General features: G+C 39.6%; 1 protein-coding gene across 7 annotated transcripts in view; it reads right to left on the bottom strand.

Annotated features, from left to right (window-relative positions):
- Positions 1–18,910: 18,910 nt before the first annotated feature.
- The window catches only part of CUNH4orf50 (chromosome unknown C4orf50 homolog), a 37,630-nt gene continuing 32,863 nt past the window's right edge, over positions 18,911–23,677 (bottom strand). For all 7 annotated transcript variants that reach the window (XM_062636336.1, XM_062636334.1, XM_062636341.1 and 4 more), the window contains one exon: positions 18,911–22,794. In XM_062636336.1, the coding sequence (XP_062492320.1) occupies positions 22,411–22,794 (384 nt within the window). In that variant the 3' untranslated portion in view covers positions 18,911–22,410. The remainder of the gene's footprint in view (positions 22,795–23,677) is intronic.

Here is a 23,677-nt window from a genome sequence, read left to right as displayed (position 1 = left end):
TCACTTTCCTTACAATTAATCCTCGCTTCAACTCCATCTGCTGTCACTTGGAACTTGCCTTTAATGAGGCACTGAAACTGTTCACCCAGATATATGATATCTAGTCAGGAATCACAAACAGATGCTTCAGTTTAAAAAAAAAAAAGGAAAAAAAAAAGTAACAAAAAAGTAACACTAAACTATCAGTGTATTTCTGCTAAATTACATTAATGTACTACTGACTCTTTACAGGGGTTTTTGGCATAAGGGTCTCCTTATTAAAACACGCCTACATTTAAATTAGACACTTTTGCAACGAAAAAAATAGCATGGATTCATACAGAGATGCTCTGAGGATAAACAGTGACATTAACTTTCACATGAAACTCTTACTTGGCAACAGCCCCCTTCTTTTCAGAGCAAGACTGAGTTTCAAATCACGGGACTGCAACTGCACTGGACATTTGTCTTCTTAGAAACCAAGCCAGAAACAGCAGTGGTTTGAAAACTGATTTGAAACTTACACAGAAACCATGAGTTTCCTAAGGCAGTCTGGAAAGAGAAAAAGCATTAATTGCAAAGTAAGTTAGCTTCCTACAGCTTTTTTAGTTATGCTACTCACTAGGCAATGGTTTCCCATAATGTACTAAACCAAGGTAATAAATGAGTATTAATCCTTTGACCTGAAAGGAGTTTTACCTGATTGCAGCATCAGAGATTGCAGTACATAGGATACTATGTAATATGTATATGTAATAAGAGGCACATGAAAGGAATTACAGAGGAGGAATAGGTTTGATTTTTATTTTATTCTAGAACATTTACATTATGCAGGGATGTCAGACAACTTGTGAACAATGCAGGTCGTCTTAAATCCTTACCATTTAATGTCTTTATTCTCTACTTGTCGTTCTTTAGAGATTTGTAAAATATGTTTTGGCAAATTCTTTCATAGCTTTATTGCTCTAGGTTTTGGCAGCTGGACTCCTGCTCTAAAGATATCATTAAAAGTCATTAAGTTGTTTATAAAATAAATCAGTTCTTTCATGTTAAATGTCATTATGGCTTCAAGTCAATGATCTCAATCTTTTAGAAAACTGAAAGTGTTAAATCACACTGGAAAAAAAATTCTTCCTTTCCTGTGGGAGAGAATACAACAATAGCCTGGATTTCAATTATTATCCTTGACATAAAAATGCTTGCATTTAACAGCCCTTGAGAGAATCTTACTCCTTTCAGAAGATCTGCAAAGGAGCAATTTGTAACTGTGAGATTTTCACAACACAGAGAAAAAAAATTACCTTGCCTGCCCTATTTTGCAATGGCAGCTCCTGGCTCATAGTGTAGAGTGCTGGAAGAGCCGTCTGGAGCAGAGATCAGGAGGAAGGAGCCAAAGGAATGAGATAAACTAATTTGTCATATGATGTACAGTCTATGGCATTTCCATATTCTTTGTCATACTCCTATCACCTACACATGCAGTTGACACATAGGTAGGAAGAAGGAGAAAAGAGCCAGTATTTGCAGGGGAGAAGGTATGCCTTTCTAAGGACAGATGCAGGGCATTGACATGACAAAGGGTCAAATGAGCATTTTTAGATCACAGATGGAATCAATGACAGATGATTATGACATCTGGAAAAAGAACACATAGGTAAAGCAGCATGGATGCTGATTTTACAGAATTTGTTTTGAATAATATTCAGGGTGAACTTCAAGTAGCTCAGAGAAATAAACCTAATCTTGATGTACTTACAGTAATAACTGCACATGATGCTGTTAAAGAGCTTCCATAACAGACTCAAGGCAGAAGCTGCCTTGGCATTCAGTGCTAACAAGAAGCATTGAGAAGGCTAAGCAGGAGTAATGATACCTAGAGCAATTTGACCTAGTCTCACTCCACTGCTTACAACAACTAACTTGACGTCTGCTAGGGGCTCATAGGGGGAATAACTATAACCCCCAGGAGAAACTAATACGTGTCTCAGAAGGCACATCACTTAGTGTATGCTGGGAGCCAACCTTGGTGTGCCAGTAAAGCCTGAGATCTTGCTGAATCCCCAAGCGAGTTTCATAAAAACTGCAAGGAAAATGTGTGTGCAATACCAAGTACTATTAGCTTGTTTTGCCCTTTTTTCTGGAACACAGCATTTGGTGTTTATTCTCTTACATTCCTTCTGAAAACTGAAGAAAGCATGACATCATTAGAGGTATGCAGGGAGCAGAACACCCATCTCTATCAAATTATGCAGTTCAGTGGTTGTTCCACTTTAAATATTGATTGAATAAATAATGCCTTTCAACAAAGACCTGTGTTACCTTGGTACTTACTGAACTCATGGCAGAATTATGCAATTCCCCATCTGGGTATAAGGGTGGCAGAAAACAAAAATAGGTTAAAAGTTGATGTGAAAAACATATCAAAACCCCATCAAGTTGAAATGATTCAATGCAAGGTAGATATTTCCCTTCGGGGGCCATGAAATCTTTGGTGGATATCGAAGGGTGATCAAAGTTTCATAACATCTACCTTATCATGGTTTTATTAAATGGACTCAAATGGCAAGTAGGTACTCTGTCAGACTTGGAGAAAAGCAACACAAAAGCCTGACTTTAGCAAAGCTGTGGTAATCACATGGCTAACTAGGAATTGTCCTATTAAAGATTTCTAATATGTGGTTCCAAACCCATCTTCAGATTCACACCCATCAATGACTGCAGAAAGGCAACCAGAGACAGTAATACATATGTAAACATTTAAAGCCCAAGCTAACTGTATTAGGCCAAATCCTATAGTCATTACTCTTCTTCCCTTCCTCCCTACATGCATATTTAGGTAGCTGACTTACTTAAGCATCTTTAAATAATTAAACATCTTTAGCATTCAGGCAAATGTGATGCTGTTTCCAAGCAAAAGGTGTATTTCCAGGCTTCATAGCAAGCTACCAGCTTGATCTGCCTGCGCCTGTGTTAAAGAAAGCCATAGCAATGCTTCTGACTTCACCCAGTGTTTCTTGCATAAATAAAGTGGCACCTGCTCCTGCCAGCTCCCTTCTCCTTGGGGCTGTGCAGATATATCCAAATTCTCTTTTAAGTCAGTGTCTACAACTTCAGTCCATTCAGTTCAATTTGGGCCATTTGGACTCAATTTCAGCTTTTCAAGGCAAGGTGTAACTCAATCCTCAGAAAGCAATGGATTTCAATGGGACTGCTCAAAGAATCAGCTCTTAGTGTAATGCTGAGCAAGGGCTTCAGCCATGAAACTACAATTTCTGCTTGCAAAAAAATTCTGAGTACTACAGTATAAACACTGACTGAAAAAAAAAGACACAAGCATATGGCAACCACTAGCAATAACAATTCTTCAACTACTGTCTTAATATAATGAAAAACAAGCAATTTAAACAGCCCAGAGAGCTGTTCCAAAATGTGCGCGTATGTACGGAGATCTTCTTAAACCACAAGTGACAGAAGTTATTGTATTATGGAAATTGTTGTTAGTAAAGAAAATGGGACTACCATTCTCTTTAATAAGGTAGGATTGAGACCTTGATAAGAAGATGGAAATGACATCCCTTTGAAAGTTCTTAAGTAATTTCAGATAATACATTCATAAATCCAAATGACAGAATGACTAGGATGTTATACTTATCAGGACTGTGTTCAAAGAACTGGAAAGGGCAGCAAAGACATTTAAAATTAAGTATGCATAGGAAGATGTGGAAGAACTGCAAAGAGTACATAGTTTCAAACTACAGATAATAGTGGCAGAATACCCTATTGTACATCCAATATTGCATCTATACCGAAGTAGTATAAATAATGTACTAAATTTATGTATTGATAACAGAATGCATATTCAACTGTTAATTGGAAGTTGATTTCAGTTCTCATAAGAAAAAAGGGGCAAGTGAACTGCAGCAAGTGAACACACGTGAACTGCAGCAAGTCTCCTGCCCAGCCAGTTGTTCAGAGTAATGAGAAATGGTTAACAGTATTGTAGGGTCTCTGGAGAGAATCAAATGAGGAAGGGGCATAATGGGGGAGACAGAGGAAGCATCAAACTTACTGTGAAAGTGAGGAAACTATGATTTGTGATAGAGGAAGATGGAGCAGGAGGTAGGAAAGAATGAATCCATCAGCGTGCATCTTCCATTAACAGTAATGCAAACATTCAGGCAACGAAAGGATCGAAGTACAGACTATGAACTCCTATTTTTGTAGAAAAGTATATCTTTCAGGCCTACAAAAGTTTTCAATAGCTGTATCACTGTAAATTATTGTATCTGTTGATAAATACAGGATTCCCACATCTGGGTAATCAGTGTGGCACCTTTAACAAGCATTAAATCTATGTAGAATCCCAGAATTGTTCAGGTTGGAAAAGACTTTTAAGATCATAGAGTCTAACCATTACCCAGCCCTGCAAATTCCTCTGCTAAACCATGTCCCTAAGCACCACATCTATGTGTTTTGTAAATAGCTCCAGGGGTGGTGGCTCCACCACTTCCCTGGGCAGCCTTTTCCAGTGTTTGGCAACCTTTTCAGTAAAGACATTCTTCCTAATATCCAACCTAAACCTCCCCTGGCTCAACTTGAAGATATTTCCTCTCATCCTATCGCTTGTTACTTGGGAGAAGAGACCAACCCCCACCTCGCTATATCCTCCTTTCAGGTAGTTGTAGAGAATGATATCTCCCCTGAGTCTCCTTTTCTCCAGACTATTTAATACAATTTCCCGTCAAAATTACTCATCAGCTTTTAATACATTTAATTGTATTGGGCGAAAATTAATTTGTCAACTCCTCCTTCCTGACATAAGAAGATCCAGTGCTTTGTGCATTGCCTTTGCATTTAGACCAGACTTTGATACCCTGGTTTCCTATAGACTATGCATGAACTTGGACTTAATCTCTCTGTACCTCACTAAAAGAAAAAGCTGTTGTATTTTAAAGGCATGGTGAAAAGGAAACTAGGTTTAAGAGCATGGGGATCTTGAATGTGATCAAAGCAAGCATTACATAGCTCATGAGAGGCAGGTAAATAGTTGATATAAATTGGATGACTCAGCAACCCAAGTCCTGTCTATGTCCAAGGGATGGACCAGAACCAACAAAGAGAAAGAAATCTAGCCTTCTAGTCTGAAAAAGAAATATAATTACACTTAGTATTTCAAATAAAAATATAATAATTATAATAAGACCAATTTTAAACAGTTAATTTTAAAACTATCCTGATTACATATATTTCTACTTAGTTTGCTTATGTTTGAGGTTTGGTTCAGTTTTGTTTTGTAAGGCAACAGAATAGATTATTTGTCAGTGACCACTGTGCAAAAATGTCAGATCCGTGTTTTGTCATCAGAAATGGTGGTATAGACTTTATTGAGTGTTTCAAGATCAATGTGCTGTATTTGAAAATTAACACTCCTAAAAATTAACATTCATTATCTAAGTGAAACCAGTCAAAAAGCCAGCATTGAAATTAAATATAACTTATTTAATGTCGTTTGAGATAAAATATTAAATGTTCATTTGTAACGAACCTACCTTGTAGTCTGCAATTGAAGTCATATTGCAACATCCTGCTTCACCATCATCTCTCTGAACAAGCCATCAGACTGCCTCTCCCCACTGATTAATAATGTAGACCAAACCACCTGGCAAACTTCTCCCTAGAGAGAAAACAAAAAACATACAACAAGAATACTATTTTCATTAGCTTTTCAAATCAATGACATAGCATAAATGTAGGCACTGGAGCTTTTATCTTTTTTAGTGAGGCAAGTCAATTTAACACTGCCCCCAGTTCAGCACAATGTTTCATCTCAGTTCCCATTGTTTAAGTCAACTGTTAACCCCCGGGTCAATATAGCATCCAAGTTACCATTCAATTTCAGTACATGCTTTAAATGCTTTGGTTCAACAGGGACATAGTTTTCTAGTACCAACACTTATCAATACTGTGAATTAATACTATTAATCCAATATTTTAGAGATCAGCAAAACATGAACAGTTATTCATGCCAGTCACTATCTTCTGTATTAGCTATGCATCTAATAAATTCTCATTAAAATATTGGGTCACATGAGGTAGTAAAACTACTTTAATGAAAAAAAACTGTGAATGAAAAGAAGCTGATGTCGTAGGATAGCATGAAAAAAAGACAATATCTGAAAAAAATAGCAGCTAAATTCTCAAGGCAGGAATCTGAGAAAAATAACACTTCAACCAGAAAAGGCTGACTGTCTTTCTTAATATTCAACAGCAGAATGAGCACTGGGACATTTTGGGGTAGAAATGTGTCTTAAAGACATTTCCAGACATGTCCAGAGGTACAATTTTGGAGTTGTACAGAGAAGACAGGACATCATAAATGTCAAATATGTCAAATGGAAGCATTTATCAGGAATAGAAAAGAAATGGTATTTATTGCTTAACTTCGTCCACCCTCCCACTACCTACCATTGCTTGATTTATCTTACAAGTTCTGCTAAGGAACACAGCTTACAGTACTAGTCATACCTCCAAAAGTTTTGCCTGTGCTCTGGAGCTGGCCCAGTGAGTACTTTTGCTTAAAAGAAAGAGAAAACAATAAATAGCCATTTACACTAAATCCTGCAATTTTGGACAAGAAATTTTAGGAATTTTCAAAAATGTTTACTCTATATATGGACTGAAATGGCTTTGGAAATTTGAGTCCAAAAGCTGACAGTAAGCAAAGCTGTTGTTTGCTACCTAGATTCTTGTGCAAACCTTATGCTCTATAGTGAGGCTGATTTTGGCTTAAAAGTATATCTAAGTGGAGAGGGAAATCAGGAGCCAGGGTGTACCTACTGGTAGCAGGTTCATAACAAATTGGTTGTTAACATGTAGTTAAGTTCCTCAAGGTACCCACTCTCAGATGCTGCCTCATTTTTTTTTCTGGCTATTTCTTTTCTATCCTTCTATCCACAAGCAAGGTACCATTCTCTAAGCATGAGAAACAACGATTTGGCTATTTGCCTTCACCAGTTGTGTTCTAGTGTATGCCTAAATAATACATGAGGATGTAACCTTTCAAGTAAGAATAAAGCTAATTTTTAGGAAATGATGCCTAACATAACTGCATCAATAATTTGAATTCTTAATTTGAATTTGAAACTTCATTGTTCAAAGGACGTCCGCACCACAGTGTTAGCACGTGTAGGGTTACCACACAGCTTGCACAACCCCTGAGTTGCCATGACTGTCGCAGCAAAACCTCTCTTGCCAGCAGTAGCCACTGTCATCTCATAATTTAAAGGACTGAAGAAGGCTTCAAGGCATAAAATAAATTCTAAATGATGCTGCCCACTTTAATAAGTCATTAAGGGCATAGATATTAGCCAGATCCAACTGTCATGCAACACCAGGGTTGAAAAAGCCATGATATGTCTGGATAAGATCTTAAAGAACACAAAGAAAGCTCTAAGGGCTCCGGCAAAGAAAGGAAATCTTAGCTGGCTGTTTAATTTGTGTTAGCTAACCAGATACTACTTCTGCCTCATTTAAAACTACTTTCAGAGGAAGGCAAAAGGCGACTGAAGTGACACAGCAGTAACAAATATCAGTTCTCTCCCTGGGAAACGAGGTATCGTGTCACAGCTAATCTTATGGAAAGACTGTCAGCTAAAAACATATGTTGTCACAGGGTTTCTTCAACAGCCAGGTGAGTAAATAAAATGAATAGGAATTCCTGCCTAGACAACATCCGCTTCTTCATTTTGGCCTATTCCCTCTCCCCTCCCCAAGAAGTCCTCAACACCTGGGCTCCGTGTGGCTGGACACACATGCTTCCCCACCTGAAGATTTCTAACCCTGGCTGCGTGCTCTGGAGGGACAAAGGCCTCCAGCACAGCAAGACTGAATTTCACATTAAAAATGCGTGTGTTAACTGGATCAGGCATGAGTTCTTGAAACTGGGGAACAGAAGGAGACTCCACAAATCTTCCCTTTTCCCTATTTTAAAGAATAGTATAATGCATCATATAACATATGCTTCTTAAAATGCACTCATAAGAAATCTAATAAAAAATGGGTTTTCTCCTTTTATAATTACTATATGAGCAACATAGACATAAGTCAATCCGGAATATTTCTGGTGCTTTGTTTCTTCAACAAACTGAAAATACTGTGAGGAAACACAAATGTGTAGAAAGACTAGCAATTACAGTACTTACATTATTTGTTTCTGATATGGGTCTTTTAGCAGCATAAAAAGCCCTTCATCACTGCAGGAAGTGGCTTGTATCCTCAACACAAATAATAATGTTTCTGGCTTTAACTATGTTTTATTGAAGTACTAAATATGTGCTAAAGAATTAAGAATATATACAGATTTATAAACCATAATCATCAGAATTGAGAAACAGGGATTCATATTCTAATCTTTGTCCTGCCTGACACACATTTGACTGTTCTCCTTAGTAATTTCTCTGTGAGTTGTGGACTTCAGGAATAATCACATCCTATGTCACCAGAAACCTGACCAACAATCTTTTTCATCACCTCCTGTCTCTGTGAGAATTTAGGAGCAGTCTGAAGGAGATGAGCAACCAAGCCAGCCTGGAATTAAAGCTAAATCCCTTATTTCCAGACACAAGAATTCTCAACACTTCACAGCAGAGAGAAGATCTGGTTTCACTGCACTGGGAAAAACTCATGTTTGGGGAGCTGTCGGGGAAGGTCTGTTGGGACCGCCCTTCCCACATGAGAGGCACATCAGATGCAAGCTGTGAGAGTCAAGCTCCTTCCTACCAGCTGCTGTTACGTGGCTCTATTCACTGGTACAGATTGTTAAAGGCAGAACAAGAAATATAAAGTATTTTCTTCAAGTTCAGAACTGTGCTTGTTGTGTGGATTGCACTTCCCAAGCATGTTATGACATGGACACATTCTAAAACAACCATGTGAGCAGTCAGAGCTTGCTCTCTTTCAAGTTACTTGTGTCCAGTCTGAACGTTACCAACAAGCAGCAGGAACAATAGAAAAATATTAAGCGTTGAAATCCCAAATTTATAACTCATAGATGAAATATGTGATGCCAAGACATTGAAATCCCCTGAGAACCAGGCTCTAACTGAACTTTAATCAAATCAGTGTAAGCTTCCACTGAAATTGGAGTGTAATCATCATTCACAGACTTCTTTAGATCACTCAAGTATTTCCGAAAACTAAATGTCTCAATTTACAGCTGTTTGATAAATATGAGAATTAATAACAATTCCAGGTGCAAAATGCTGAGGAGCAATTGCTGCTAAAATCACAGCTCTGGTGATGAATCATCACATTTGGAAGCCACCCATGCTCTCATAAATCTGATGTTTGCTGATAGAGCAAATGATTATCAGTGGCAGTAAGAAAATGCTGTTATAACTCTGAATCGTTCTGTGAATGAACTTCCAGTCGAGCTTCCCTTAACAACAGCATGCCCTGGAGATGCTGGGTGTGTTAAAGCAAAATTCAAACTCACTGCTGAAAGAATCCAGCAAGTCACACCAAAACAAGGCAGAGAGAATAAAGGACTACTAGTATGAAGAGAATGAAATTGGTGTTGTCCGAAAACACCAAGCACTGAGTCATGTCCTTAGTTTTTGCCCCTTTCCTTGGTTCTGTGCAATTACACAATACTCCATTTCTGCAGGACTATGTCACATGGGTTTGCCAAAGGAAAGAAAATTCCAAGCTTATGTTTCATAAAGAAAATAGGGTTGACCTCTTAAACTACAACTAGCAAACCAGCAGTTCCTGCTGCTCCTTCCTCCTTTATGCACCGAGATATTAGGAAGGGATTTCAGTACCTTTTCAAACATTTTGGATGTTAACACTTCCAAAAAAAAAAAAAAACCAAAACCAAAACACCATAGTGATGCAGATGACAGAATTGCTTTTCAAATAAAAATATTCCAAGGAAAAAGCACTAGTGCCAACATGCTTATCGTCATGGCACCTCATGAAACTCTGCGCAACAGGAATTCATGGTGGAATAACTGTGCTCAGTGAGGGGAACAGGGTGCAGACCTTGCTGCCCACCAAGGATGCCAGAGAGGAGCATCTCCAACCTATTCCCTCTGATACACAAGTCTCCTCGAAAGCTAATCAAATAGCCCAGGCTGCCTCAGGCAAAAAAATCCCAAACAACCCAAACAAAGAATAAATAGGAAAAACCTGCTAAAAATGCACAAGATCCAGCAGTCCCAGGGCAATGGAAAAAATGCAGCATTAACCAGTGTTACCTCATTATACTAAGAAAATAGTTTGGTTAGCCAAGATGACATTATGATTATAATAATTCTTCTAACGTTTAAAATACTTCACTGTTCTAGAGGGAGGATCCTGAGAGAGAACTTGCTTAATTTGTGACCGAGATTGCATGACTTGGATCCCACAATTGCAGGGAGTCACAGTGACAGAGCTGTATTCCTCCAGCATTGTCAGGCCCAGAGGAACAATGATTATTTTGGTATTATTACAGCTGTCTCACTTTCTGCTCTCTCAAGCAAAGTTTCTTTTGTTTTAGTAAATTAACTAACACCTTTCTATACAGAATAACAGGGTTTTTTTCCCTCTCTAATTGATTTCTCTGTATGTGAATAAAGAGGATATTCAATTCTCATCCCAACACAATCAGGAATTACGACTTCTTAGAGGGTCTGAATAAAATGAAAGATGAACAACATGTTTGTTAGATGTAATAATGTATGCCCATATGGAAAAAAAAAGCTAAACTGTCCTTTTCTGTGAAAGAAATTGAACAGATTGCCCAGAAATAGGCAGCTCCTGTTCCATTTACTGAGGGAAGCAAATGCCGTCCAGATGGAAATTATCAAATGGATCAAACAGCTACATTTTATTCCCAAATGATCTTTGTTCTACTTATCACTCATTATACTGGAAAACTCTTCTTATAGCCCACGCGCAGTCAAGAGTGTATTACTTATTGCACGCTCATAGAAAATATTCTGCATTCATGGTTTCCCTGACGAGATGTTGATTTTGTCATGCAAAAAGAGGGAGAAGAAAAGTGTCCTTCCTAATGGGAACATTCATTTAAGATCTCTGGAAACTGTTAATTCCCCTTAAGCCCAACATGTGACTGAGGGTTACACTGTCCTTGTGGCGCAGCAATCAACTCTGCAGCCACTTCCTTATGCCCAGGGTGATGAAAAGCCTTTTCAACAGTTCTATTGCTTGCCAGGTTTTACGAAGGTGAATGTTACCAAGTCCCAGTGAAACCACCTTGAGGTTCTTCAGCTACATTTATTTGTACTCTCCCATGGGTAAATATTTCAATTGGAAATTTGCATTGAATAAACCCAAAATTTAGAAACACCAACGAATCCTCATCTTTGGCCCTGTATGATTATATATGGCTTGTATAATCAAACTCTCTTAAATATTTTCAAAGACAGAAGAGGAGGGGGTTTTTTAGTCTTTCCATCTAAAATGGAAAGGTAATGAAATCTGGATACCTAAAATTCCTTCTTACAACTTTGAAAGGTTGTAACTCCATAAGGTTTTAGGTGGCAAAAATCATGTTTAAGCATTTCCTCTTATAAATTTCTGATTATATTTATCGTATATCCTATTGAGTTATATAAGATCTGGCTATGTATTTTGTTATACTATGATTTTCTTTTAATCTGTAAATCTACAGCAGCACAGGTATAGTAATTTATGAGGACATAAAACTGTTAACAGCTGTGACTGAGTGACAGGATTAGATCAAGAACATCTAATCTAACTGGGCCATGTAATACTACCTTTTATTTCTTATTAATCATTGAGCATGAGCTTTCAATGATTAATGAAATAAATTTCAATGATTGAAATTGAAATAAATTTCAATGATTAATGAAATAAATTCAGAATTGATTTTTTTAATGCTGTGGTCAGTAACAGATAACACTGAGTTCAGCTGCAGCAACCCCAAACACACCAAGGATCCCAGGGCTTTACGTACAGAAGGCAGTGCTGCAGTTCCCAGGGCCTGAAAGCTGTGTGACCGATGTTTTATTCTCTTTGAGTGTCAATGGATAGGTGTCAGCTTTGGGACGTCGGGTGATGTAATCACTTCACTGGCAAGGGAAAACACAGTGGGTCCACTAACTGAGGGAGCTGTATAAACTCTCTGCCAAGGGACAGAAGGGAGGGGAGACCCCTATGCAAAAGGGGTCCCAATGTAAAATGCACACATGGAAATGCAATTCCTTCCACTGACAATCAAGGAGGAGCCCGGCAAGCACATTCAGACGTTTTGTACAGCACTGTACTTGGCAATTAGTCCCAAAACAATTGTTCTGGAGTTGGAAGGAGCCCCCAGTATTAAGCTTCCAGAGTACCCAGCTGAGATGCACAACACAACATATTGCTATGACCTCTGTTCATCGGAGAGCTCAAAACAAGTAATTCACAGCAGGACATATATCCTGACATTTCAAATACATCTTACAGACAAGACAACCTCTTATGAGGGAAAAGCCAGGGTAGGAAACAAAACATGAATATTTTTACATTCAAAAAGGGTCAGATTTATCCACAACAAAAGTTATTATTCCTAATAATACTGCTAAGGCAATTGCCTTGGTCATATCCCATTTGTCTATAAAAGGTTTAATTCAATGAGTGTTTATTTTCAAGTCAGAATTTAGATTTTCTTCCCCCCAAGGACTACCATTAAACTGAGCCTTCTTCTCAGAATGGTTTATTAGTCTGAAAGATGTGTCTTGACAATCACATTACTCTCTCCCCAGCATCCAGTTTACCAGTGCAAAGAGCAGTACTTATTCTTAGCAGACCTGTCATCTTCTGGAGACTTGCGGGAATTTGAGCTATTCCTTTTAATTTCAGAGCAGCAGAAACTTCTCTGTAAAGCTCCCAAGGAAGCATACTAACGAGGGCTTGTTTTAATATACCTTACTTAGGACACAGAAATTAAGAACACCACAAAAGAGGTCAGAATCCCTCTAAAGGAAACATGTGCTTACATGATTTCCCAGGAGAACGGCAGCGCTGCAGGTACTAATACACTGAAGCAAACTCCCCACAGCCCAGGCCGAATCCATGTGTTTGAACATACTATTTTATGTTTTTGCCCTCTCTTCTGCATTGTTCTATTTTACACTATTCAAGGAGAAACACACACAACTGAACAGTTCACACATAAAAAACAGTGAATCCAGCTTATTTTTATGCAAAAGTTCCCAAGTATTAGCACTATACCCAGTATATGCTCAATGGCTTGTTTGATGAACATTGTCTCTGATCCCCTGGGGGCTCAGGAGAATTTGTCAGGTCAACAAGGCTTCAGACCTACATACCCATTTAATTTCCTATTTAATATACTTGTAAAATAGTACCTAACATTAGATGCACAACATCTTACAGTGAATCCAGAGCTGGTGACTATAAATTAAGACAAAACTATATAATTAATCCAAGGTGTAAATACAAAGGAAAAGTCCTCAGGCAGAATGTTTAAAAAACAGCTAGTACAACACAAAAGAGAGGTTCCCAAGTGTTAATGTTCATTATCTCTTATGAGAAGGCTAGTCCGGAGTTCAGAGCAGTCACCTAGGACACAGAGGAAGATTTCAAGTCTTTTTCCTGCTAGGCACTACCATATCACCACAACCGAGTCCCATATGACCATAGTCACATTTATTACTAAAGTGCTTTGGTTGGGAATTGCCTTCCCTTTCTTCCGCAGTGTAGACTTGACATCTGAGGCAGTCCCCCTCCATTCATCTCTACAGTCAGTGAGTTGAAAAGGCACCTCTGAAGTGCAGATCGTCTTGCCTATTTGAGACTTACATAATGACATGAATCTTGTCCTGTACATCAAGTGCCGATTTCTCTTCATGTCTGTCAGGGACCCCAGGAGTCTAACTTAGACTTACACATGTTCCCAGGAATCCCACTTCCTAGAGCATGAACTAAGCTTAGTTCCTAAACACATGATTACAAACTCCCTGCTCCCAGGCAGACATCTGACAGTGACTGCTGTGAGGGTCTGCAGTGTTGGCTGAGCTGTAAGCACTAAAGAACTTAATTCTGTAGCCTAGTAAAGATGTCATGTCACCTGAGATGAACCAGGAAATGTTGTCCAGGAAATGTTGTCCACATGCAAAAGTCAGTGCAAGTCCCAGTCTCACAGAGAAATCTAAAGTACCAGAATATGCTGTTCTTGGAAAGATGGAGATCATAGAATAGTTAGGGTTGGAAGGGACCTTAAGATCACCTAGTTCCACCCCCCTATGTCAGATGTCAGATATAACAAGCAGCGATTTTCTTCTGGCTTTCCTAAGCATCGTCACATGAGGTACTTTCTGTTCTGAACCCAGTACAGACCACCTAACAACCTTGCCTGCACCAGCTGCAGCTTCATTTCTTAGCTTTCAAAAACTTGAAGAGGATATTCCCTCCAATATCCTCTCCAGCACTCACCCAGGGCCAACCACTTGACACACACCATTATTCCCCCAGAACTTCTTGCAGAGCTCCCTCTGTGGTCACCTGCAGGTTCATTTTGAAATAAATGGTTTCAGAGATTTATCATGTGAGCAGCCACAACGACAGGTTGGAGCAGATGGCAATTTCTGTTTGTGGACAGGAGAAAATGGGGTAAATTAGGGGGTGAGGTTGATTAGGCAATGAAACCTCTGCAGTCATCGTAAAAAAATACACGACCAAGACCTCTACCTCCCAGCTCAGGCTTAGGAATTGTCCTCCACGAGACCATGTCTTAATTTAGAGTTGAAAATGTTCAGTGTGCTCTTAATGAAAGTTCTTTATAGGGATCTTAGCTTTTTTTACACTTCTGCTCACCAGCTATAGCATACAGACAGCATAGAAGGCATCCAGATCATATAGGAGCCATATAAAGTATATTTGTTATTTGTTTCTGCCCAGTGTATGTACATCAGACAACACTTCTGCTCATTCATAAACCACTGTTTGCAAAAGATCCACTGTCCACAGAAGACCTCTAATTAACTGTTCATCCAGAAGCCAATTCATCTTGGTGATCATATCCAGCACAGAAAAGGCGTGTAAAATTGTAAGGGTGTCAGAGATGAGCAAACTTCAGCCGCTCACTATCCCCAGAGCAGCTACATGGTGATGTGCCGTTTCTGCTACAAATCAGCTCCTGTGAGACAAGAAAAGCCTTTTTTCCCCCCAGGAAAAGCTCCCTTCACAAACAGCCACAAACTACTGGTGCCCTCCAGCTAGGCAGCCTCACCCCTAGATTTTAAGGCTCACTCACCAGAAGGGACAGTCTGCAGCCAGCTGGAAACAAAGATGTGGCCCCTGAGAGATGGAGTCGCCTGCCCACAGATGGAAAAGCAAAGAGGCAGCACCCAGCAGATGGTGGGGGCAAAGGTGGGCAACAGGGGATGGCCACATCCTCCCTTTCTAGCTGCAGCTTTCAGTAAGAACAAGAAAGAATCGCATTTGACTTTCAGCCTTGGAAACACATTACAAAAATCAACAATGCGCTCCAAGAGCTTCCCACTTACAGAAAGCTTTGCCAGACAGTCATAGTGAGAGGCCACAGCACTTCAATGCTTCTCGCTCTTGTCCTAATACAATTAATACAAGTCCAATGCAAATAAACTTCAAGGAATCCTTTACTGAATTTCCCCTTTACTCTGCTCCATGTTCTCACACCATGACCAAAAATGCAGTGATCAGGCAGAACCAAAACCATCTTAATTTCTGAGTAACTGCTGATTAAATGTTCCCAGTAACCCACCAAGAAAAAGAACTCTCTCTCCATCCTTAGATATTTGAATGGCTTGAATATAAACACAGTTTCCGTGTCTGAGAAATCAAGCTTGCAGCTGAGCTGGATCACCAGACTGAAATTGAGCTGCTGTGGCACCCTGGTGAACCTGACCCATCATCTGTAATAAGATCCTCTAGCTCTTTTGTTGCCTTCTTCTCCTCTCACCCCCTATTCTTTTTAAGAGCTGCTTACTTCACAAATCATAACTTTTTCTCTTAAGAACTTCCCACGCTACGTTGATCTTTACAAAGGCAGATAGGTTATCATAGAATCATAGAATACCAGGTTGGAATGGACGTCAAGGATCATCAGGTCCAACCTTTGTAGGTAAGCATGACCTAAACTAGATATCCCAGCACCCTGTCCAGCTGAATCTTAAAAGTGGAATCCACCACTTCCCTGGAGAGATTATTTCTATGGCTGGTTGTTCTCACTGAAACTAGAAGCAATTCACCTCTAGTGTCAAAACAGAATCTCCCAGGAATAACTTGTACCCATATGCCTCTTTTCCATGTGACTACCTCTAAAAAGGAGTCTCCATCTTCTTTGTAGCCAGCCTTTAAATACTGGAACATTGTTATAAGGTCTCATTTAGCCTTAAGTGCATGAAACATATTGCATGAAATACAACAGCGACTACAGTTTGAGAGATCTTTAACATGGGTACAAGTCAGTTCAGCTTCCTTTGTGGCATGACATTTCCCCTAGTGGTGCCTAACTCTTACCCAGTAAAGGTTTAATAGTTTATTGCATATAAAAGCAAGACAAAAATTATACAACCACTCATCCTTTTTTCTTCCCCTCTTTCAACAGCAAAAGAGACAACAGGGAGCTGAATTGCTATAGGGCAACTGTCCCCCACTGGATTGGTACCACTGCCATCTGCGCTAGGGCTGACAAGGTGGGGCACACAGGTAAATTTCCTTCCCATGGAAACTAGTGTATTTGGGAAAGGCAAGACAGATTGACACATACCTGGATTTAACCCGCAGTGGAGTCAAGGTACAAGCAGAACTTCCACTGTGTAGTCCTACCTTAGTTTCCTCTTAAGGTTTAAATTCAGTCTTTAAAATTTATAATAAATAATAATAAATAAAAAAGTCAGTTTCTTCTCATATCCCTACTTCTGCTAGCCAATCCCAATGGAGTGAGGAAAAAAAAGAAAAAAAAAAGGAAAGATCTGCAGAAAGCTATTTCTCCCTATTATTTTATAGGGCCTTTATTTATGCCAAACCCCATGCAATTATTCAAATATATATATGTACATAAATATGTCATATATATCTATATGCAAATGAATTCAGTATTCTATGGTTCACCAATATCCTGACTGATAGGATCAAAGATGTAGACTGGCAAAAGACAACATTCCTAGCTAAATGTAATAGGCCAAGGTTGCTGAAATATTCAATTTTCTGCACTAGCCCTTCCTGTTCTCTTTATTTGCAAGAAAAACGTACTGCAAAAAAGATGGACTTATGTGAGTTCTTCCTGAATTCTACCTGAAAGCCACCTGACCTGCTGGGAATACAGTTATACTAACAGATGTGGAGTTTCTTGATTTAATCAGACTTTAAGAGAAAGGTCTACATTGTGGAAATTTTTCATGCATTATCTGGCTTTAATTAGGAGCTCTAATATCCTTCAGCTTTAGGGCTAAATTAAAAAGCTGTTACTAAGATATTAGAGAGTGTTTTCACAAATCAGAAATGCAACCCAAAAAATGCAAACAGGAATTACTAAAGACTACAGAAAAAATTATTATAGAATAATAGAATCATAGAATAGCTGGGGTTGGAAAGGACCTTAAGATCATCTAGTTCCAACCCCCCTGCCATGGGCAGGGACACCTTATGCTAAATCATATCACCCAAGGCCTCGTCCAACCTGGTCTTGAACACTGCCAGGGATGGAGCATTCACAACTTCCCTGGGCAACCCATTCCAGTGCCTCACCACCCTAACAGGAAAGAATTTCCTCCTTATATCCAATCTAAACTTCCCCTGTTTAGGTTTGAACCTGTTACCCCTTGTCCTGTCACTACAGTCCCTAATGGAGAGTCCCTCCCCAGCATCCCTATAGGCCCCCTTCAGATACTGGAAGGCTGCTGAGGTCTCCACGCAGCCTTCTCTTCTCCAGGCTGAACAGCACGAACTTTCTCAGCCTGTCTTCATACGGGAGGTGCTCCAGTCCCCTGATCATCCTCGTGGCCCTTCTCTGGACTTGTTCCAACAGTTCCATGTCCTTTTTATGTTGAGGACACCAGAACTGCAGACAATGCTCCAGGTGAGGTCTCACAAGAGCAAAGTAGAGGGGCAGGATCACCTCCTTTGACCTACTGGTCACGCTCCTTTTGATGCAGCCCAGGATACGGTTGGCTTTCTGGGCTGCAAGTGCACACTGAAGCCGTCCCATGTTCATTTTCTCATCAACCAACACCCCAAGTCCTTCTCCACAGGGCTGCTCTGAATCTCTTCTCTGCCCAACCTGTAGCTGTGCCTGGGATTGCTCCGTCCCAGGTGTAGGACCTTGCACTTGGCATGGTTAAACTTCATGAGGTTGGCATCAGCCCACCTCACAAGCATTTCAAGGTCTCTCTGGATGGCATTCCTTCCCTCCAGCGTATCAACTGAACCAAACTTGCTGAGGGCGCACTCAATCCCACTGTCCATGTCACCAACAAAGATGTTGAACAAGACCAGTCCCAACACCGATCCCTGAGGGACACCACTCATTACTGGTCTCCAGCCGAACATTGAGCCATTGACCACAACTGTTTGTGTGTGGCCATCCAGCCAGTTCTTTATCCACCAAGTGGTCCATCCATCAAATTGATGTCGCTGCAATTTAGAGACAAGGATGTTGTGTGGGACAGTGTCGAACGCTTTACAGAAGTCCAGGTAGATGACATCAACTGCTCTACCCCTGTCCATCAGTTCTGTAGCCCCATCATAGAAGGCCACCAAATTGGTCAGGCAGGATTTCCCCTTAGTGAAGCCATGCTGGCTGTCACCAAGCACCTTGTTGATTTTGATGTGCCTTAGCATGCCTTCCAGGAGAATCTGCTCCAAGATTTTGCCAGGCACAGAGGTGAGACTGACTGCTCTGTAATTCCCTGGGAACTTGGTTTTGTTCTGACTCATGCAAATATCAGTCCTGAGAATGGAAATGAGTTACCATGGGCTGAGCATCAGATCTGATCCCCAAATCTCCTTTGCATGTAAAAGCTTTTTGTAGCACACGATGAGCAATAGATGGGAAGCGACAGGCTTCCAGAGCAAACCCTCTGCGCTTTCTACAAATGTCTAATCTCTAGAAGAAACTGGAGTGGACATTGGCATCATTTACTTTAAAGACACTGAGGTTTTGATTGTCAGATTTCAGTTCCTCCCCCAAATTATATTACAGTGCATTTGTAGCCTCAAGTACACCATGAGTTTCCTTTTAAATTTTATCTATCTTTCACAAGATAGATAGTGCTTTAAAAAGCACTATGCACCTTGCAGGTTACTACTTCTACTTACCTCATTTACATGCTATACCTAAGAAACAATTCTGTTAAAACTGCAGAGAAAAAAGGCAGCTTCGCTGTTAAAATGAGATATTTTTGCTTTGGTACTGGGGAGTTCAAGTGTTGAAAAAAAGAACTGGGCAAATATTGCCTAAATATGTTAATAAACGCTCATTTGATGCGAGCTATTGGTCCTAGCCAATATTTTTCTGTGCTGTTTCAAGCAAGTTCTCTGTAAGTGAAAGGGTCTGAATGGGAAGCTGGCACAGTGAGCATCTGTCAGCATGAAGCACACCGTCATCCAGCTTCTTTCCAAGTGGCCTGGTCACCCATTCAAGTACAGATAGTGCCATTTGACTCATGCGGGTGCATGGATGACAAACAGCAGATCACAGGTGATTCAACACTAGTCAACTCTTCAGATGTGGTCTGTAAGCACATTGCTACTGATCACCCTCAATTTTAAAATCCCCCAAATCATTACAGAACAAGGGGCTGTATTAATTATTCTGTATGAGTCACTCAGCAAGCTCAGACTCCCAAAGGACCTCAGTTGTCACGACACCAATATATGAACCATCTGGCCTGTCACTGTACATCTCCTAGCTGGTTTCTGTAAATGACTGTATTTAAAGAACTTGAAGGACCTTGTTTGATGGTGCAGTGTACCATCTAATCTTTTTGTACATCAATTAGCACATAATTATTTGACATAATCTGACTATCACTTTTCATTTGCTTGTTCAGTAGTGGAAATAAATGGAGCAGGACAGAGGCTTGAAAAAGCTGACCTACTCCAAATGGATTTCTGTTAATCTATTAGCGTTCCTCCACTTTAGTGTCTAAAACCTCACAATTTTCCTTAGTAGAAATGAAAAGGAACAGAAACATCTGGCCAAAAAACTGTGGTATCTGCACATACTTAAAAGATGCTTTGTAGTAGTAAGAATGAATGTCTTAAAACATCAAAAACACAAGGGGCTACAGGGTTTTAACTGAAATTGTGACTTCTGAAGCAAAGTTACAAAATGCCAGCACAACATCCATTTGCTTGAGGAATTAATTCTTTGAGTCCATTCTGCATTACAGTGCTTCAGTGCAGGTAATACGTCTGTATTTGTTCCCCTATTTACACCTGTGTGTATCTGCAGCCCTTGTTCAGGAAACTGTTAATTCTAGCAGGAGGAAGAATGGGGCCAAATAACCTAATTAGCTTAAAATGAAGCCTAATAGTTTAAAGTAAACCACACTTGTTTTTCTTTGAAAAGGGAAAGGACCAAGAAAGGCTTAATTTCATGGTAAGTTACTATGGTCCCAATCACAAAGGAGATAGCTGCACTAGGATAACAAAGACTTATTATCTTATCGCAGGATATTATTATTAATAGTCTCACTATTAGCACACTTCATGCATTATGATCTGACCCAAAGCCTGAACTACCAGGCTCTGCATTTTACTGTCATCAAGATAAAGCTCAAAAAACATTCTCACAAGTACTAATTCTTAAAGCATTTTATCAATATTGAAGTTTTACCATGTTAAATATTTACAAGTGGTTTTGCACATCAAATTATCTTATGATTTGAGAAGGCAGCTGATGACTGGGTATGAGGTATATCTGTCTTCAGAAGTGCTGCCCATGTATTAAGAAGAAGAGAAAGACACATGAAAGCAGAAGCCCAGATTTTGGAACCTCACTGGAGTCTTCTCTGCTTAGAGAGTGTTCCAAAACATCACTTTCAGGGGCTATTTCCCTTGGCATCTGGTGTGTATTTTCTAAAGATATATTGGATGAAGACCAATTCAGTTACTGCTGTAAGCAATTACCCTGCTACCTTACTGAGCAAATGAGTTTCCTGCAATAAAGTGTGAGTGTGTGCATTAGTATTTCTTCAAAACCAGTCGTTTTGTTTCTAGCTTCCAAAAAGCAACATCAAAGTAGTAACATACTATGAACCAACCAGAGTAATCAATGGAGACAGAGGGAAAGCATAGGAACAACACCACATATTACTGTGTGTTAAAAATGTCCTTTTCTAATAAAAGTGATTAAACATAAAGACAGCTGTGAGATGTGAATAATGGCTGTTTTGCAAAAGTATTAACTCTGGTGGGATCCCAATATAAATCAGTGTTTTGGGGAATTTACAGCAATGCTGAGTTAAACTTCCCAGGGTTAACCAGCATTAGGGCACATACGCACCTGCACAGACACACTCTTCCCTCATCCCTCCCATAACATGGATCTATCAAAGGTTCATGCAGTCCCAACCACAGCTATTTCTAAGCCAGGCTATGAGGAAGCACTGTCACAGATGTGCTAGCGCAGGTGGCCTGGCACTGCATCCGCTTCTTCCTATTGTAGGTGTAAGGGTTTGGCAGCACAGGGTGCAGTCTGAATCACCCATGCCTTGAACTCAGGTGTTACTGTACCCACGATGCCCAAGTCGTCACTTAAAGAAAGTGGCCAGGAACATGTCCAGTAAACCTAATCAATTTAGGCTGCAGTTTGTTACTTAGGATGTTATTTTACAACCTACAGTAATACATTGAGTATCCTGCTGTATGTCAGTAGGACCATTTTATTGATTAAAAATACAAAGAAAATAATAATAATAAAAAATATATATCCCAGGACAATAAATAAACACTAACTGCAAAACTACCCCCCAGTTTTGGTAAAATAGCTTTCTAGGAAGTCCGTGACACCACATTTCCTTAAGTTCCAAAGGAAATACAAAAGGCAGATGTTCTTTCAGAACTTGCCACTGCACACTGAAGAAATGAGTTATACATAAAAGTGATTTAATGGTTGGTTTTACAGTCTCAGTTAAAAGAAAAGCATATCTTAAACATGCGGTAAAAAGAAAATGGGGAGGCAGCCCAGCTACTGAAAAATTCATAGGTTTCAGTGACCTCAAGTGTTCTAAGAAATTTGGATTATAAAAAGTATTATAGCCCTTTTTCATGTCAATTTTCAGTCATCTCAAACTAGTTGCTGGGCCATGTTAACTCGTAAAATGTCTTTGTTTTTTAAAATTATTAATACTTTTGTAGCAATGGGAAAATCACATAGCTAAGATGCTTTACCTTGCTTTATTTCTGCAGGTTTTATTCTTTCCCATGCAGCTGATTGCTCCCTACAGGATTTTGACCTTTATTACTTGCTGATAACACGTCTAACAAACAGGTTTTTGCTGTGGTAGCTGAGGTTGAGCCGTCTGTTTTTTCTCTAGAGAGCCATGCCTTATTCAGAATGGCATTTTTCTGTTTCATTCCCGCGGGAATCGCACCTGCATGCTGATTTCCTATTTGACAGCAAAATACATCATCACATTTCGACAACTGATCCCTCCCCTTCATGGCCCAGAAGGCACTATGCTGTGGCGGCACCAGTGCATCCTTCATCCTTGACAGAAGAGGGGTTTCCTTGTGGATCATGGGCAGGTTGCAGTCAGCCTTCAGATATGAGCTGGAGGAGACAGCTGAAGGTATCTGAGGAGTAAAGAAGAGAACAACCTCAAACATCCCAGTGTGCTTCTTTATGTTACGTGGGAACAGGCCAATCTCTTCATTATGGCTGATCTCAGCTGTAGCTTCCTGCATAATGGTATGGTAAACCTGGGTCATCCTCTTGTTGGGATTTAATTAAAGCCCATGTGATGTCTATAAAAAAGTAATTCCTGAGTCTACAAAGATCAGGTCAATTAAAAAGCTACTTACATTTTGCTGTCCATCATAATTTTCCTGTATGACAATATTTTCATTGATCTTATTTATATGTGACAGTGATAGAGAAAATGACCAGGAAGCTGGGTTTGGACTGTCACATATATCCCCTGGACTAAATAACATGTTATCAGAATTATGAGTTACCTCTTCATTCTATACTATATTATTTGACTGAAAGGAGACTTCAGTATCTTCCATGACTTTTTCAACTATTAATGCTAAAAGCAGTAACTATGTTTTCACTTGTTTTATTACATTTCTTTTAATCCAAGATTATATAGGAAAATTCAGTAGAGCAATATTTGTAACTACTCCAGCTGACTGGCTCCGGTAATTGCATACTTGAATTTCGTTTCCATACAATTATGGAGAGGTTATGTTGTCTCAGAGAGGGTGAAATCTCCTGTGCGTTTAGTTTAGCAGCAGACTGTCACAAATGCAATTGCAATTGATCAGCTCTGCTCTTAACAGGATTCCTGCAGTTAATAGAAATTACTATAAAGAGCTTCAGGGCATAGGAATAATTGGATCACTAAAAGAAAAAAGAGGAAAAAGAAAAGGTAGGACAAGATCAACATTACATCCAACAGTTTTCAAAGATAGCCTTACCAGAAAGTACACCTTGATGAAAGCAAAACCTTTTAAT

The sequence above is a fragment of the Pezoporus occidentalis genome, unplaced genomic scaffold (genome assembly GCF_034315485.1).
Source record: "Pezoporus occidentalis ecotype Australia unplaced genomic scaffold, CSIRO_AGI_Poc_V1 ctg48, whole genome shotgun sequence".
Lineage (NCBI taxonomy): Eukaryota > Metazoa > Chordata > Aves > Psittaciformes > Psittacidae > Pezoporus > Pezoporus occidentalis.
Note: the sequence above shows the minus strand (reverse complement) of the source record. Positions and strands in the feature narration are given on the sequence as shown.